This window comes from Somniosus microcephalus, chromosome 5, assembly GCF_052327205.1.
Source record: "Somniosus microcephalus isolate GS21.2 chromosome 5, FLI_Smic_1.0, whole genome shotgun sequence".
NCBI lineage: Eukaryota > Metazoa > Chordata > Chondrichthyes > Squaliformes > Somniosidae > Somniosus > Somniosus microcephalus.
Genome location: NC_140991.1, coordinates 197,507,450 through 197,526,117, shown reverse-complemented (window position 1 = coordinate 197,526,117; position 18,668 = coordinate 197,507,450). Strand labels below are relative to the sequence as shown.

The window sequence follows — 18,668 nt, the reverse complement described above, 5'->3', positions numbered from 1 at the left end:
CTTTGGCATAGATGAAGAAACGATCAGATTATATCACTTAAGGATAGGATATAAACGGTGTAAAGGGAGCAATGTTCGTGTCCTGAGGTACATGGCTGTGTGGGCTCCATTGGAGAAACTGTACAATGTGCAATATGCATTAAAGATAATCAGTACAGACTTCCTACTATTCTTTGTGGAGGTGTATTTTAAGAAATAAATGAGAAGGGCCAACCTTTCCCACTATTAATATCGAACCCACTGCAGCGCCCTCCCCGCAACGCCAGCTGCCCCTGCTCTCAACCTCCGTCATTTCTCACGCAACCGCACGAGATCGTTTTAAAAAAAAGTATCAAGGACGTCACGCCGGAACGGCCTCGTCGATTGGTGGCTCTAGCAGCCGCTGAAGACGGAAGCAAGCGATTGGACAAGGCGGCCGGCGATCCGTCCGCCTGCCTGGAGCGGGAGTGAGCGGGGGCCGGGGACGCGGACTCGGATGTCAGCTTCCTCGCGCTCCTATTGTTCGGGCTCGCTGCGTGAGCGCGCGCGGGCAGCGGCAGAGCGCGAGGCCACCGTTTAAGCATTAAATTAACGGCCGGCCATGAGATTTTAACGCTGTTTGGTGATACTCCATTTTATTCTGAAGAGAGGCGGCAGAGGCAGAGTGCTTTAAATACGGGTATTTTGTTTACGTCTTTGTAGATTCTCGGCCTCGGCTCGAAGACGACGACCAAGAGGGAAGAATAAAACGGGCCGTTTCCTCTCCCTACCCGCACCGTCGCTGCTCAAGTCCCGGTACGATCCCAGGCTTTCTTTAAACCACCGAGAGCGGCGGCGGCGGCGGCTCACTGAGGAGGAGACACGCCGCCTCCGGCCCGGATCCGCCGTAGGCAAACAAACGGGAGGTCGCTCCGGTAGAGGAGGAGCCGCCATCCTCCCCCACCCGCTCTCGCGTTTTATAAATACTCGCGTTTAAACCGGGGCTTCACGGACCTGCGGAGAGCCAGTGGGCCGGCGGTCGTCATCGATGTGACGGCGAGGGATTGGAACAGCCGACGGTTTGGAGGAGCCGGTAACCCCAGAGACCGGGATAACTGAAACCACATTTAAACCACAACTGACCCGCACAGCAATCGAAACGCGGCGGAGGGAGGGCAGCCTTCGGAAAGATGTCCAAGGGAGACGGAGAGTCCGGAGGTTTGACCTGGGTGGTAGGTGTCTGGTGTGAGGAAAGGCATTCAGCGGGTGGGGGTCGATTGCCCTTGTCAGGAGAAGAAGCGGGTGTGTGTGTGTGTGTGTGTGTGTGTGAAGCCACCTGGGTGTTCTCTCCGCTCGGTATCCATCAGTTCAAGGCGCAGCTTGCTCACCAGGCCGACCACAGGTCTTTATTTAAAGTCTGGGATGGATGGATAGATGCAGAGGCTGTTTCAAAAGGTTATGTCAATTTAACAACACCGTTTTTGTGCTCTGGATTTTTTAAAATCCTTCATAAATGGGTAAAGTTTTCGAGGGGTTCGTGATTCTAATGTGTCTAAAGTTGTGTTTTTATAATTGTCTTGAGATCCACACCGTCTCCATCCTTGTTTCACTCCTGCTCTCAATTGAGTTGTGCAAAAATAGATGAAACTGATTCCCTTCATGTTAATGACAGCTTACAAACGATAGGAGGAAGAAGTAAACTTTCTGACTGTAAAGCCCAAACTGCTTTAGCAATTCAAGATGTTTTTTATTTTAGAGACTTTTAGAAAATGATAACTTTAAAACCTTCTAAAACAAAATTTATGAAGTTACAACATTTTCTTTAGGTCAGTCCCCTCTGTTTCTATTTATGCAATGTACATCTTGCATTGTGCTGTAGATGAAGTATGGCACTCCTACTTTTTCCACAACTCTTAGTTTCTTTCATGTAATTTCAACTTTACAATCCATTCATGATTTTAGCTAGTTACTTCACTTTAATGTATTCAGCAAGTCTGGATGATTGTGCTTTTAATTGTCATATTACTGAATTAATGAATGCGTACTGATTCTAACCTTTATTTGGCAATGGAGTTAGAAATGTTCCTTATTTAACAAGAAAGGACTGAGAAAACAGGGAACTATAAGCCAGTTTGCCTGACATCAGTAGTAGGAAAATGCTAGAATCTATTATTAGGGATGTGGTAACAAGGCACTTAGAAAATCATAATATGATTGGGCAGAGTCAACACGGATTTATGAAAGGGAAATCGTGTTTGACAAATCTTAGTTTTCTGAGGTTGTAACCAATGTTTGCTTTTTTTTGGTGCGTGATCCCTTTAACTGGGTGCGCGCCCCATTCAAATTTTCGCGCATGTGCGGTTTCTCCCACTATGAAAACCGGTGTGTGCTTGCGCAGGACCTCGAGATCACTGCATGGCCACGCAGCTCAGCAGGAGCATTGGTTGTAACTAGCAGGGTAGATAAGGGGAAACCAGTTAATGTAGTGTATTTGGATTTTCAAAAAGTATTTGATAAGGTGTCACATGAGGTTATTACACAAATAGGTCTCATGGGATTGGGGGTAATATGCCATCATGGACTGAGGATTGGTTAACGGACAGAAAACAGAGAGTAGGAATAATTGGGTCATTTTCAGTTTGGCAGGCTGCAACTAGTGGGCTACCGCAAGGATCAGTGCTTGGGCCTCTGCTATTTACAATCTATGTCAGTGACTTAGATGAGGGGACCGAGTATCCAAGTTTGCTGAGGATATAAAGTTAGGTGGGAAAGTAAGCTGAGGAGTCGCAAAGAGACATAGACAGGTTAAGTAAGTGGGCAACAACATGGTAGATGGAATATAATGTGGAGAAGTGTGAAGTTTTCCTCTTTGGCAGGGGGAAAATAGAAAAACAATATTTTTAAATGGCAAGGGATTGGGAAATGTTGATATTCAGAGAGACCTGGGTGTCCTACACGAATCACAGAAAGTTAACACGCAGGTACAGCAAGCAATTGGGAAAGCAAATTGTATTATAGCCTTTAGGAGTAGAAGGTTAAAGAAGTCTTGCTACAATTATATAGGGTCTTGGTGAGACCTCACCTGGAGTACTGTGTACAGTTTTGACCTCCTTACTGAAGGAAGGATATACTTGCCTTGGATGGAGTGCAACAAATGTTCACTAGACTGATTCCTGGGATGAGGAGAGATTGAGTGGACTAGGACTACATTCCCTAGAGTTTAGAAGAATGAGAGGTGATCTCATTGAAACATAAAATTCTTAAGGGGCTTGACGGGGTAGATGCTGGAAGGAAGTTTCCCTTGGCTGGGGAGACTAGGGGTCACAGTCTCAGAATAAGGATTTTAGGACTGAAATGAGAAATTTCTTCACTCAAAGGATTGGGAATTCTTTACCCCAGAGAGCCGTGGATGCTCAGTCATTTAGTATATTCAAGACAGAGATCGATACATTTTTGGATACTAAGGGAATCAAGGGTTTTGGGGATAGTGTGGGAAGGTGGAGATGAGGTAGAAGATCAGCCATGATCTTATTGAATGGGGGAGCAGGCTCAAAAGACTGAATGGCCTACTCCTGCTCCTATTTCTTATGTTCTTAACAGAAGTGTAAATATTGAGTCAAGGATTGCAGGTCTATGGATTAGAGAGAAAACGTTGTTTTCTATTGGTTACCAGGCTTTAGACAACTTCCATTGCTGAATTAATTTTAGTATCCATCAGTTGCACATTGTCACTGCATAACCCATAGAAGTGCAACTGGTAACAAAACTGACCTAAGTAAGGGACGAGACAGGAAAAGGGAGCGAAGTATCCATTGCGATGAATGCCTCTTCTGTATTATGGAACCGCTTCAAGTAGAAATGGCACTACTGGGCAGATGCTTTTGATGGTATGAAGTTTGCACTTTTTATGTTTTCAAGGTGGATGTCATAGCACTGCCAGAAATAAACTCTGCATCTCCATTGCTTAAAAGTTCTGAATACTGACTTTCATTTTTGAGCATATATAGTGCACTTTAGTATCGTGGTTTATGGTACTGAACTAGCAACCAGAAAGTTGAGAGTTGTAATTCCAACATGGCAAATTGTAAAATTGAATGGAATAAATCTGGTAATTTGTGGGTTAGCATGAGAGAAAATGACAGTCAAACCTACCAGAGTGTTGTAAAATCCCAACTGCTGGTTCACTAATGTCTTCAGGGAATCTACCACCCCTACCCGGTCTGGCCTACATGTGACTAGTCTATACTATGTGTTTGACTTTTAATGCCATCTGAAGTGCAGATCCCTCCGTTCCTTTAGAAGGTGATTATGCTCCACACAAGCCTCCTCCCACCCTACTTCATCTCACCTTATCAGCATATCCTTCTAACATAGTCTTTATTTTATTTTGTAATTTATTTACTTAGAAGAATGGGAAGTAAATGTGGCCTTGTCAGTGTTGTCCACATTCCAAAAATCAAATAATTCTGGCTATGGATGTTTCCTGATGGCTATATAGGTCAGCAATGTGAAAACTGCAACAAAAAAAAATGTTTTTGCAGGAACAGGTTAAAAACTATCTCTGGAGGAAAAGATATAAGTTACCTCTTGAAATGGTTCTGTCCTACTTGTATTTATATTACAACATTGCTGCTGAAGTTGGGGTTTCTTTTCACAGCAATGCAACTGTACCTATTGGATAGAGATCAATTGATGGATGCACATGTTCCCTCTGAAATAGCCTATCAAGCCACTCAGTTAAGGGCAATTAGGGATGGGCAATAAATGCTGGCCTTGCCAGCGATGCCCACATACTGTGAATGAATTTTTAAAAATCCATCAAGTAAAAAAGCCTAACGGGTCAGTTGAGGAAAATCATACTCATTTAAATTATAGTTCTCTTAACAATTTCTGGATCTCTTCTATTTAATCCATTCAATAATTGTTTTCATGGCATAAAATAATGTATAGCAGGCCATATTTGGTGTTAAATTAACCATTACATTTGTCCAGGGCTACAATCCCAACCAATGTGATGTTTGAAGGCCAGTCTCCAGAATGCTGCAACATACTGTGCCATTCCCCACATGGTGAGCTCCTGGCTTCAATTAAGACCCTCGACAGTTGGCAAGTGAATGGCAGGCAGTTCCATAGAAAGAGAAAGGAAAAGATAAAGCTATAGGAGCTTTTCACGTGTTTTATGGTAGCTGGGACAGCCTTGTATTCCCTTGCCACCTTTTTTCAAGAGAGCAAGAAAAGAGGAGGCAGCAGCACTGAATTTCAGCAACAGTCCACAGCTGAGCTGGTTATGCTGGGAGGCCCAAAGGCATATGGAGCAGAAAGCCTACTAAGGATTTGGGAGGGGGACAGGAAGCCTGGACCACACAAAGAAATGCTCTGCAACAGGGCTCTTAGACTTAACTAATCCCTGAGTAGTTGTCTAGAAAGTACAGATCTGTGTAACTGACAAATGAGCAAGTTGTGGTTGGACTCCTTGTTGGTCCTCCCAAATGTTTACTAATGTCCTTTAGGGATGGAAATGTGCCGACCTTACCTGATCTGGCTTACATGTGACTCCAGACCCACAGCAATGTGATTGACTGTTAACTGGCCTCTGAAATGGCCTAGCAAGCCACTCGGTTGTACCAAACTGCTACGAAAAACAATAATAAAATCGGACGGACCACCCGGCACCGGCTTCAGACACGACAATGGGACACCCACCCCAGTCGACCCTGCAAAGTCCTCCTCACTAACATATGGGGACTTGTGCCAAAGTTGGGAGAGCTGTTCCACAGAGTAGTCAAGCAACAGTCTGACAGTCATATTCACGCAATCACACCTTTCAGCCAACGTCCCAGACTCCTCCATCTTCTATGTTTCAATCAAGTCACCTCTTACTTTTCTAAACTCCAGTGGATACAAACCTAGCCTGTCCAACCTTTCCTCTTAAAACAACCTGCCCATTCCAGGTATTAGTCTAGTAAACCCTCTCTGAACTGCTTCCAACGCATTTACATCCTTCCTCAAATAAGGAAACCAATACTGTACACAGTACTCCAGATGTGGTCTCACCAATGCCCTGTATAACTGAAGCATAACCTCCCTACTTTTGTATTCAGTTCCCCTCGCAATAAATGATAACATTCTATTAGCTTTCCTAATTACTTACTTTACCTGTATAGTAACCTTTTGCGATTCATGCACTAGGACACCCAGATCCCTCTGCATCTCCGAGCTCTGCAATCTCACCATTTAGATAATATGCTTTTTTATTCTTCCTGCCAAAATGGACAACTTCACATTTTCCCACATTGTACTCCATTTGCCAGATCTTTGCCCACTCACTTAACCTATCTATATCCCTTTGTAGTCTCCTTATGTCCTCTTCACAATTTACTTTCCTACCTATCTTTGTGTCATCAGTAAATTTAGCAACCATACCTTTTGTCCCTTCATCCAAGTCATTTATATAAATTGCAAAAAGTTGAGGCCCCAGCACTGATCCCTGTGGCACATCACTCGTTACATCTTGCCAACCAGAAAATGACCCATTTGTGCCTACTCTCTGGTTCCTATTAGCTAGCCAATCTTCTATCCATGCCAATATGTTACCCCCTACACCATGAGCTTTTATTTTCTGCAATAAGCTTTGATGTGGCACCTTATCAGATGCCTTCTGGAAATCTAAGTACAGTACATCCACCGGTTCCCCTTTATCCACAGCACATGTTACTTCCTCAAAGAACTCCAATAAATTGGTTAAACATGATTTCCCTTGCACAAAACTATGTTGACTCTGCCTGATTACTTTGAACTTTTTTTTAAGTGCCCTGCTACAACGCCATTAATAATAGCTTCTAACATCTTTCCTATGACAGATGTTAAGCTAACTGGCTTGTAGTTTCCTGCTTTCTGTCTCCCTTTTTGAATAAAGGAGTTACATTCGCTATTTTTCAATCTAATGGAACCTTCCCCGAATCTAGGGAATTTTGGAAAATTAAAACCAACACATCAACTATCTCACTAGCCACTTCTTTCAAGACCCTAGGATGAAGTCCATCAGGACCCAGGGACTTGTCAGCCCGTAGCTCCAACAATTTGCTCAGTGCCACTTCCCCGATGATTATAATTTTCTTGAGTTCCTCCCTTCCATTTCCTGATTTACAGTTATTTTTGGGATGTTACTTGTATCTTCTATAGTGAAGACCGATGCAAAATACCTGTTCAATTCAACTGCCATCTACTTATTTTCCATTATTAATTCCCCAGACTCACTTTATAGGACCAAAGCTCACTTAACTCTTTTTAAAATATCTATAGAAACTCTTACTGTAGGAAACTTTTTTTTATCCTGCACCGACTGGACCGGCGTGGTGCCGGTTTATCAAAAAGTCCGGATTACAGAGAGGTATAGTAAAAGGTACGAGAGCCCTGTACACAGCAACAGATCCAGGCTTCCCTGTTGCTTAGCAACAGGTGCAGGAACCCCAGCCACAAGATCCAGGCGTCCCTGTTGCTTAGCAACAGGTGCAGGAACCCCGGTTACACAGCCGCAGATCCAGGAACGGCCACTAATATGAAATAAAACTTACCTGAACCTACTCCTGAATTTTGCCGGTTAACAGAGATTTCCGGTTATTGAGGTGCCGGTAAATCGAGAGTTTCCTGTATCTGTTTTTATATTTCTAGCTAGCTTTCTCTCGTACTCTTAATTTTTCTCTCATTAATCTTTTAGTCATTCTTTGCTGTTTTTTATATTCTGTCCAATCTTCTGACCTGCCACCCATCTTTGTGCAATTATATGCTTTATCTTTAAGTTTAATACTATCTTTAACTTTTTTAGTTAACTACAGATGGTGGGTCCTCCCCTTGGAATTTTTCTTTCTTGTTGGAATGTATATATTCTGTGCATTTTGAAATCATGTTATGGTCACTCTTCCCTAAAGGACCCCACACAAGATTATTAATTAACCCCTTCTCATTGCACAATACCCAATCTAGGATAGCCTGTTCCCTTGTTGGCTCAACGTACTGGTCTAAAAAACCATCTCGTACACACTCCAGAAATTCATCCTCCACAGTATTATTGCTAATTTGGTTTGGCCAGTCTATATGTTGATTAAAGTCACCCATGATTACTGTAGTACCCTTGTTACATGCATCTCTAATTTCCTGTTTGATGCCGTCCCCTACATTACCACTACTGTTTGGAAGCCTATAGACAATTCCCACCAATGTTTTATGCCCCTTGGTGCTTCTTAGTTCCACCCAGACTGATTCTACATCTTGACTTTGAGCCAATATCCTTTCTCACTATTGCTCTGATTTCATCCTTTACTAACAACGCCACCCCACCTCCTTTTCCTTTTTGCCTGTCCTTTATAAAAATCGAATATCCTTGGATATTCAGCTCCCAGCCTTCGTCACCCTGCAGCCATGTCTCTGTATTCGCAATGATATTCTAATCGATGAATCCTTACTCCTCCATGTTGAACACCAATTGGAAGAAACACTGAGGGTAGCAAGAACACAGAATGTACTCCGGGTGGAGGACTTCAATGTCCATCACCAAGAGTGGCTCGGTAGCACCACTACTGACCGAGCTGGCCAAGTCCTGAAGAACATAGCTGCCAGACTGGGTCTGTGGCAGGTGGTGAGAGAATCAACACGAGGGAAAAACCTACTTGACCTTGTCCTTACCAATCTTAACTGTTGCAGATGAATCTGTCCATAACAGCATTGGTAACAGTGACCGCCGCACAGCCCTTGTGGAGACGAAGACCTGTCTTCACACTGAGGACGCCCTCCATCGTGTTGTGTGGCATTACCACCATGCTAAATGGGATAGATTCAGAAAAGACCCAGTAGCTCAAAACTGGGCATCCATGAGGCGCTGTGGGCCACCAGCAGCAGCAGAATTGTATTCCACCATCATCTGTAATCTCATGGCTCGGCATATCCCTCACTCTACCATTACTATCCAGCCAGGAGACCAACCTTGGTTCAATGAGGAGTGTAGAAGAGCATTCCAGGAGCAGCACCAGGCGTACCTAAAAATGAAGTGCCAACCTTGGGAAGCTGCAACACAGGACTACACGCATGCTAAACAGCAAAAGCAGCATACTATAGACAGAGCTAAGCGATCCCACAATCAACAGATCAGATCAAAGCTCTGCAGTCGTGAATGGTGGAGGATAATTAAACAACTAACTGGAGGAGGAGGCTCCATGAATATCCCCATCCTCAATGATGGTGGAGACAAGGCTGAAGCGTTTGCAACCATCTTCAGCCAGAAGTGCTGAGTGGATGATCCCTATTGGCCTCCTCCTGACGTCCCCATCATACTACTGGAATTTTTTGAGGATGTGACTGGTAGAATAGATAAGGGAGAACCAGTTGGTGTATTTGGACTTTCAGAAGGCTTTTGATAAGGTCCCGTATAAGAGATTAGCGTGCAAAGTTAAAGCACATGGGATTGGGTATAAGGTACTGACTTGGATAGAGAACTGGTTGGCAGACAGACAGGAAACAAAGAGCTGGAATAAATGGGTCTTTTTCCGAGAGGCAGGCAGTGACTAGTGGGGGATCGGTGCTAGGACCTCAGCTATTCACAATATATATTAATGATCTAGATGAGGGAACCAGATGTAATATCTCCAGGTTTGCAGACGACACAAAGCTGGGTGGGCTGTGAGGAGGATGCAGAGAAACTCCAGTATGATTTGGCCAGGTTGGGTGATTGGGCAGATGCTTGGCAGAGGCAGTACAGATAGACTATCCTTTATCCGCACTTCTGAAAACCGAAAGTTTTTTTGTGGAGCATAAGTCGTGCTCACGACATAACCCGAGTGGCGCCAAACATGACCCGACGCGGCCGATGCTTTTCTGACCTGATTTGCGGGCCAGCTTAGCGTAGGAGTCAGCCGATATCCGGTTTTCCCACAACTGGCGGCGGCAGTCGAGCCCCAGACCCCCGCTAAGTCAAGGAATTCAGATACGGAGCAGGGGGAGCTGTAAACAGACTGTGAGCGGCAGCACAGAGAAGCAGGAAGGGGAATGAGACACGGAACAGTCGCAAGAGGTAGCCTGAACTTTTAAAATTTATATTAAATACAAATACTAATTACCAAATTAATTTAATGTTCAGAGTTTCCCAGTCTGAAATAATACCTTCTGAAATCCGAAAATTTCCGAAAACCGAAACACAGCTGGTCCCAAGGTTTTCGGATAAGGGATAGTCAACCTGTATAATGTGAATAAATGCGAGGTTATCCACTTTGGTGGCAAAAACAGGAAGGCAGATTATTATCTGAACGGCAATAGATTGGGAAAAGGGGAAGTGCAACGAGACCTGGGTGTCCTTGTGCACCAGTCGCTGAAGATAAGCATGCAGGTGCAGCAGGCGGTTAAGAAGGCAAATGGTATGTTGGCCTTCATAGCGAGAGGATTCGGGTACAGGAACAAGGATGTCTTGCTGCAGTTGTACAGGACCTTGGTGAGACCACACCTTGAGTATTGTGTGCAGTTTTGGTCGCATTATCTGAGGAAGGGTGTTCTTGCCATGGAGGGAGTGCAGCGAAGATTCACCAGACTGATACCTGGGATGGCAGAAATGACTTATGAAGAGAGATTGGGTCGATTAGGCTTATATTCGCTAGAGTTTAGAAGAATGAGAGGGGATCTCATTGAAACTTATAAAATTCTAACAGGACTAGACAGATGCAGGAAGGATGTTCCTGATGGCGAGAGAGTCCAGAACCAGGGGGTCACAGGCTAAAGATAAGGGGTAAGCCATTTAGGACTGAGATGAGGAGGAATTTCTTCACCCAGAGAGTGGTGAACCTGTGGAATTCTCTACCACAGAAGGCAGTTGAGGCCAATTCATTAAATATATTCAAGAAGGAGTTAGATATATTTCTTAACGCTAAGGGGATCAAGGGATATGGGGAGAAAGCAGGGACAGGGTACTGAATTTGGATGATCAGCCATGATCTCATTAAATGGCGGAGCAGGCTCGAGGGGCCGAATGGCCTACTCCTGCTCCTATCTTCTATGTTTTTATATTGCAGAAGCCAGTCTTCAGCGAATTCGATTTACTCCACGTGATATCAAGAAACGGCTGAGCGCTCAGAATACAGCAAAGGCTATGGGATCCAACAACATCCCGGCTGTCATGCTGAAGACTTGTGCTCCAGAACTAGCTGCGTCTCTAGCCAAACTGTTCCAGTACAGCTACAACACTGGCATCTACCCGACAATGCCCAGGTATGTCCTGTCCACAAAAAGCAGGACAAATCCAATCCGGCTAATTACAGCCTCATAAGTCTACTCTCAATCATCAGCAAAGTGATGGAAGGTGTCGTCAACAGTGGTATCAAGCGACACTTACCAATAACCTGCTCACCAATGCTCAGTTTGGGTTCCGTCAGGACCACTTGGCTCCAGACCTCACTACAGCCTTGGTCCAAACATGGACAAAAAGAGCTGAATTCCAGAGGTGAGGTGAGAGTGACTGCCCTTGACATCGAGGCAGCATTTGACCGAGTGTGACATCAAGGAGGCCTAGTGAAATTGAAGTCAATGGGAATCGGGGAAAACTCTCCACTGGCTGGAGTCAACAGCGACTTGTATTTATATAGCGCCTTTTTAACATAGTAAAACATCCCATGGCGCTTCACAGGAGTATTATAAGACAAAAAATTTAACACTGAGCCACAAAGGGAAATTAAGGTGGATGACCAAAAGCTTGTTCAGAGGTAGGTTTTAAGGAGCATCTTAAAGGAGGAAGGAGAGGCTTAGAGAGGGAATTCCAGAACTTAGGGCTGAGACAACAGAAGGCACGGCCACCAATGGTTGAGCGATTATAATCAGGGATGCTCAAGAGGGCAGAATTAGAGAAGCACAGATATACTGGGGGGAGGGGGATTATAGGGAGGGGCGAGACCATGGAGGGAGTTGAAAACTAGGATGGGAATTTTAAATTTGAGGTGTTGCTTAACTGTGAGCCAATGTAGTTCAGCGATGGGTGAATGGGACATGGTGTGAGTAAGGATGACCTCAAGTTTACGTAGGGTAGAATGTGGGAGGTCAGCCAGGCATGCATTGGAATAGTCAAGTCTAGAGGTAACAAAGACATGGATGAGGGTTTCAGCAGCGGATTAGCTAAGGCAAGGGCAGAGACGGGCGATGTTATGGAGGTGGAAATAGATGGTCTTACGCTGCGAATATGTGGTCGGAAGCTCATTTCAGGGTCAAATATGACAGCAAGGTTGTGAGCAGTGTGGTTCAGCCTCAGACAGATGTTAGGGAGAGGGATGGAGTCGGTGGCTAGAACGAAGTTTGTGGCGGGACTGAAAACATTGGCTTCGGTCTTCCCAATATTTAATTGGAGAAAATCTGCTCATCCAGACCTGGATACAATTTCGAGACTGTGGAGGGGTTGAGAAGTGGTGGTGGTGAGCTAGAGCTGGGTGTCTTCATCGTACATGTGGAAACTGAGGAGAGAGAACCTGAGGAGTCGTACCTAGCACAAAGGAAGGTGGTTGTGGTTGTTGGAGGTTGATCGTCTCAGCCCCAGGACATTGCTGCAGGAGTTCTTCAGGGCAGTGTCCTAGGCCCAACCATCTTCAGCTGTTTCATCTTAAGGTCAGAAGTGGAGATGTTTGCTGCTGATGATTGCACAGTGTTCAGTTCCAGTCGCAACTCCCCAGATAATGAAACAGTCCATGCTCACATGCAGCAAGACCTGGATGACATTCAGGCTTGGACTGATAAGTGGCAAGTAACTTTTGTGCCACACAAGTGATGGCAATGACTATCTCCAACAAGACAGAGTCTAACCACCACCCCTGGAAATTCAACAGCATTACCATTGCTGAATCCCCCACCATCAATATTCTATGGGTCGCCATTGACCAGAAACTTAACTGGACCAGCCACATAAATACTGCGGCCACAAGAGTAGGTCAGAGGCTGGGTATTCTGTGACAAGTGTCTCACCACCTGCTTCCTCAAAGCCTTTCCACCATCTACAAGGCACAAGTCAGGAGTGTGATGGAATACTCTCCACTTGCCTGGGTGATTCCAGCTCCAACAACACTCGGAAGTTCAACACTATCCAGGACAAAGCAACCTGCTTGATTGGCACCCCATCCACCATCGCAAGCATTCACTTCTTCCACCACTGGTGCACCATGGCTGCAGTGTGTACCATCTACAAGATGCACTGCAGCAACTTGCCAAGGCTTCTTTGGCAGCAGCTCTCAAACTCACAACCTCTACCACCTAGAAGGACAAGGGCAACAGGCGCATGGGAACACCATCACCTACAAGTTCACCTCCAAGTCACACACCATCCTGACTTGGAAATATATCGCCGTTCCTTCATCATCACTGGGTCAAAATCCTGGAACTCCCTCCCTAACAGCACTGTGGGAGTACCTTCACCACAAGGACTGCAGCTGTTCAAGAAGGTGGCTCACCACCACCTTCTCGAGGGCAATTAGGGATGGTCAATAAATGCTGGCCATGCCAGCGACGCCCACATCATAGGAAAAATAAATAATAACACTTCTGAGCCTCAATATTGAAACATAATTTCAGTGGAAAAGCAAGGCAGATGTTAGGAGCAGAAACTAAGACAAGAGTCATTGAGAATGCCTGTCTTGATCAGAAGGACACCCGCCGTGTAAATTGTTTTCACTTTTGTTTTTTAAATCCACACGTCATTCTTTCAGACTGCAATAGCCTTCTATTCAAATATTATCAAAATATTACATGAATAGTTCCATGTACAGTACTTAAACAAAACTTACCTCCAATTGTTCTTTTGTCACACACTTCCCCTCCAAAGCTGCACTGTGACATTGGCCCGGAATTTGCGGTCAGGATGACTGCGATCTGGCAGTGTTTGACGTCATTCCGTCGTTGAAACTCTCAGTAGCTACAGGATTTGGAAGTTGTGGTCTGTACTTCATAGCTCTGGCACAGGCTGCGCTGTGCCCCCCTCCAACCCACAGAGCCAGCAATCTGTAATCACCCAAATCAGGGAAACCAACGAAAACTCTGGCACTTCCGCAGTAAGTACGCTGTTAAATTCCCCACTAAAAGTCAGACCCAAAGGGATTAGTTGTAACTTGGGTTTTAACAGCATATTGACTGCTAATCAAAGTTTAAGGGCCTGGAAAGTTAGTTTAAATTTTGCGCAGTGTGAATTTTGTCCATTATAATAAAAGAAACTCAAAAAACAATTGGTCCATCTTTATTTCAGGTTTGCCTTTTCCCCATGAGCCCCAATCTTTGTTCTGCTCTCTAACATTTTTAAAAGTTAGAATTTTAAGAGCTTACTCGCTTCCTTGTTTGCTGTCATTCTGTGTTTTGATTGGCTGCTTAGACAGCTTGTTGACATCACAGCAGTTTGCACAAGGGGATCCCCACTAACCTCCGTTGAATTGAATGTCGGAAAACTTGAAGTTCTCGACACAGCTCGAGATCCTTGTGCGAAGCGTACTTCGGGGCCAGCAATGAAAGCCTTCACTTTGCCGCTGACCGCCAATTTTGGGCTATTATCATTAAATGAATTGTACATTCAGGCAGTTTGGCCTCACTTGCCTGCTTGTCTTTGCTATTGAGTGGGGAAAGGCAGAGTTTTGTGCATGGAATACTGCTCATCAGATTCTTCCCTGCTAATGAAAAGTCTAGTGCTGGAACTTGGAAGATTGTCAACCATATTCATTTAATGCTCCCTGAGGTTTTCTTAAAATGGAAGGAAAGTCTGGGGGAGTACCTCTTGTTCAAAGTACTTTCTGTTTATGTTCAAGATACTCACTTAGGGTCCCCCTTCTCCAGAAGCCCAGACACCCTCCATTAAGTGCAACTGGGGGGTCAGGACTTTGGACTAACCATAGGGGCAATCTGGTGCTACCTGGCCTGACTAAAACATGCTAATGGCTGAGTATGCTGAACACTTGGTGCATCTTTTCTTGGTAGGAAATTTGGCGAAAAATATTGTCACACCATTGTTCCTAATAAACTTCAGATCTGGCAACTTTCTGAATAGCTAACTTCATGAATATTGCTGGTGGAAAAAGATATAATTAATTCTTCGACATTTGAAATTGAATGTAGTAGAAACTCTATACAAACAATGTTTTCATTATTGAACAGGAATTTGTCTGAATTACGGTTGCAGAGCCGTATGATACAAGAGTTGTTTGCACTTAACCTAGACCTCCACATTTATCCCTGGCACGAATTGCAAAAATCCACACACACCATCAGTGGTGAAGCAGCACAAACTGCTTTTGCCTGTGGCATTCTTTCACAGGTAGTGTGATCTGAACTTGTGTCTCTTGTATTTAAAGGTTTGTACTAAGTTGGTCATTACTTGCTGAATGGGATTACTGGAGCATAGGTTGGGCACTAGTTATCCTGGTACAATTTCTCCCAGTTTTTCTGGGTTTTCAACCACTGGGATTGGTTTTGTGAAATGTAAACCCGTGTAAGAATGACCTGGTATCATCCTGTTGCACTACTGAAAATAATACAAAAGTGAAAAAGCATGTTCTACTTTTAAGGCCAAACTATCTTTTTTTTTACACACCCTCCACCCTGTTCCAGTTTGAGTCATTCCATAGGGAATGTTGAGATTAAATGATGTTCCTATGGTCATGGATTCAGCTGGTTATTTTCATGCAGTAAGTGCACATTGGTTAACCAAAAATAGATTTCATTTTTCCATGGATTTTTTTTCCCAAAGCTTTCTTGTTTTTCCTGATCGTTTGGGCTTCCTTTGGAAAAATCTCAAGCCAGCTTGTCTTCAAATAGTACACAATGACAAACTACCCAAGCATCATTTTTAGGGCAAGATTTGGCAATCTTGGCCCAGATTGACCTAGCAAAGTCTTCCTCACTTGGTACCCAAAATGGGAAAACTGTCCCACGAGCTAGTCAAGCGACAACCTGACACTTCTGCACTCACTTCTATTACCCTACATTCCAGACCCCTCCTTCACCATTCCTAGATATGTCCTGACCCACAAGAGGTGCGAGCACACTGGTATATACAGGCAAGTGAAAGTTGTTCTGGGAGTCCCCAACATTGATTCTGGACCCTATGAAGACTCATGGCTTCAACAACAACAACTTGTATTTATATAGCACCTTTTAATGTAGTAAAACGTTCCAAGGTGCTTCACAGGAGCATTATCAAATGAAATTTGACACGAGCCACATAGGAATAGGCGTAGGCCATTTAGCCCCTCAAGCCTGATCTGTCATTCAATGAGATCATGGCTGATCTGTGACCTAACTCCATGGCCTAGAAATTGCGGTCGGAGGTGTACATCTGGATTACAACTCCGACCTGCAAAACAATTTCAAAAGTACCTCCTGGTGCCTAGGCTGTGAAGAGTTGCGGTCTCTGGCTTCGAGGCGTCGGGCAGCGTAATGGCCCACAGATCCCAGGGACGCAGGCGGTTCAGAAGCGTATCTGGGATCACGTGGGCCCGGTCCTCCAATGACACAGGAGAATTCCATTGCAATCATTTACGACGGGATTCCCCATATGCAATGGAAATGCCAAATCTAATAATTATACAATGTACAGGATTGCAATTTTATTCATAAGTTCCTTCATTGCACCAACCTCATTTAATTTTTTGATAATTCTAAATATTAAGACTAACCAGACCAATATTTGCATAAACTCATTTAATAAAGTGCGTGCACATAATTCGGGATATAAAAATGTTTAATTTTAAGGTTTAGATATCCCCTTATGCTGATGCAAGCAGGCCCTACGCCTACTTGCCTCAACCATAAGACTTAAGTAGGCAATGGCAGGCCAATTGCTGAGCAAATAGCCCAACTCTGCGTCAGGGATTGCTTTTTTGGACCCCCATTGATGACCTGCCAACATGTACGTTGACAGACTGCAAGTTCTGGAACTCGCGGAGCATTTCAAAGGGATTACAACGTGGTACAGACCGTCCGATACACCGCAATTTGAGGGCCCGCAATCCTTTGCTTCATCCTTCAATACCTTTGGTTAACAAAAATCTATCAGTCTCCCATTTAAAATTAACAATTGATCTAGCATCGATTGCCATTTGCAGACAAGAGTTCCAAACATATACCACCCTTTGCGCGTAGAAGTGTTTCCTAACTTCACTCTTACAAGGCCTGGCTCTAATTTTTAGACTATGCCTCCTAGTCCTAGACTCCCCAATCAGCGGAAATAGTTTATCTCTATCTACCCTATCTGTTTTCCTTAATATCTTGAAAACTTCAATCAGATCATCCCATAATTTTCTAAATTCCAGTGAATACAACCCTAGTTTGTGTAATCTGTCCTCTGAATTTAATCCTTGGAGCCCGGGTATAATTCTAGTAAATCTACGCTGCATTCCCTCCAAGGCCAATATATCCTTCCTAAGGTGTGGTGCCCAGAACTGCTCACAGTACTCCAGGTGTGGTCTAACCAGGGCTTTGTATAACTCTTCCTCCTTGTATTCTAGTCCTCCTAGATATAAAGGCCAGCATTCCATTAGCCTTTTTGATTATTTTCTATACTTATCCATGACATTTTAATGATCTATGTACATGGATCCCCAAGTCTTGGACCTCCACTGTTTTTAGCTTTTCACCATTTAGAAAGTACTCTGTTCTATCCTTTTTTGGTCCAAAGTGGATGACACTCATTTGCCTATATTGAAATCCATTTGTCACAGTTTTGCCTATTCACTTAATCTTTTAATCTCTCTCATAATTTTATGCTTCCATCTACACTGCTTACAATGCCGCTTATCTTTGTGTCGTTGGCATACTTGGATATGTGACTTTCTATCTCATCATCTAAGTCGTTAATAAATACGGTGAATAGTTGAGGTCCCAACACAGATCCCTGTAGGACACCACTAGTCACATCCTGCCAATTAGAGTACCTGCTCATTATCCCTAATATCTGTCTCCTGCTGCTCAGCCAATTTACTAACCAGGTCAATAATTTGCCTTCAATTCCATGAACTTCAATTTTAGCTAACAGTCTCTTATGGGGGACTTTTATCAAATGCCTTCTGGAAGTCTGTATAAATAACATCCATAGACATCTCCCTGTCCACTACTTCAGTCACCTCTTAAAAAAATTCAATCAGGTTCGTCAGGCATAACCTACACACTAAAAATCCATGCTGGCTTTCTGATCAGCTGAAAAATTTCAAGGTGTTCAGTAACTCTATCCTTAATTATAGACTCTAGTAATTTCCCGACAACAGATGTTAGGCGAACTGGTCTATAATTCCCTGGTTTCCCTCTCTCCTTTTGTAAATAGCGGAGTGATATGCACAATTTTCCAATCTGAAGGAACGGTTCCCGAATCGAGAGAACTTTGGAAGATTATAGTGTCAGTCGTGGCTCAGTTGGTAGCACCCTCGTTTCTGGGTTTAAGTCCCACTCCAGGGACTTGAGCACAAAAATCTAGGCTGACACTCCAGTGCAGTACTGAGGGAGTGCTGCACTGTTGGAGGTGCCGGCTTTCGGCTAAGTAAAGAAATTAAGGATAGTATTCGACTAAAAACAAGGGCATATAAGGTAGCCAAATCTAGTGGGAGGATAGAGGATTGGGAAAACTTTAAAAGACAGCAAAAAATAACAAAAAGATTGATTAAGAAAGGGAAGATAGATTTTGAAAATAAATTAGCAAAAAATATAAAAACAGATAGTAAGAGTTT

General features: G+C 43.9%; 1 protein-coding gene across 4 annotated transcripts in view; it reads left to right on the top strand.

The window, feature by feature from the left end:
* The first annotated feature begins 442 nt into the window (after positions 1 to 442).
* The window catches only part of top2b (DNA topoisomerase II beta), a 214,841-nt gene continuing 196,615 nt past the window's right edge, over positions 443 to 18,668 (top strand). The window contains exon 1 of one of the 4 annotated variants that reach the window (XM_085988535.1): positions 443 to 1,190. In XM_085988535.1, coding sequence (XP_085844661.1) covers positions 1,149 to 1,190 — 42 coding nt within the window. In that variant the 5' untranslated portion in view covers positions 443 to 1,148. The remainder of the gene's footprint in view (positions 1,191 to 18,668) is intronic. The other 3 variants (XM_085988534.1, XM_085988533.1, XM_085988536.1) reach the window with 3 other exon arrangements.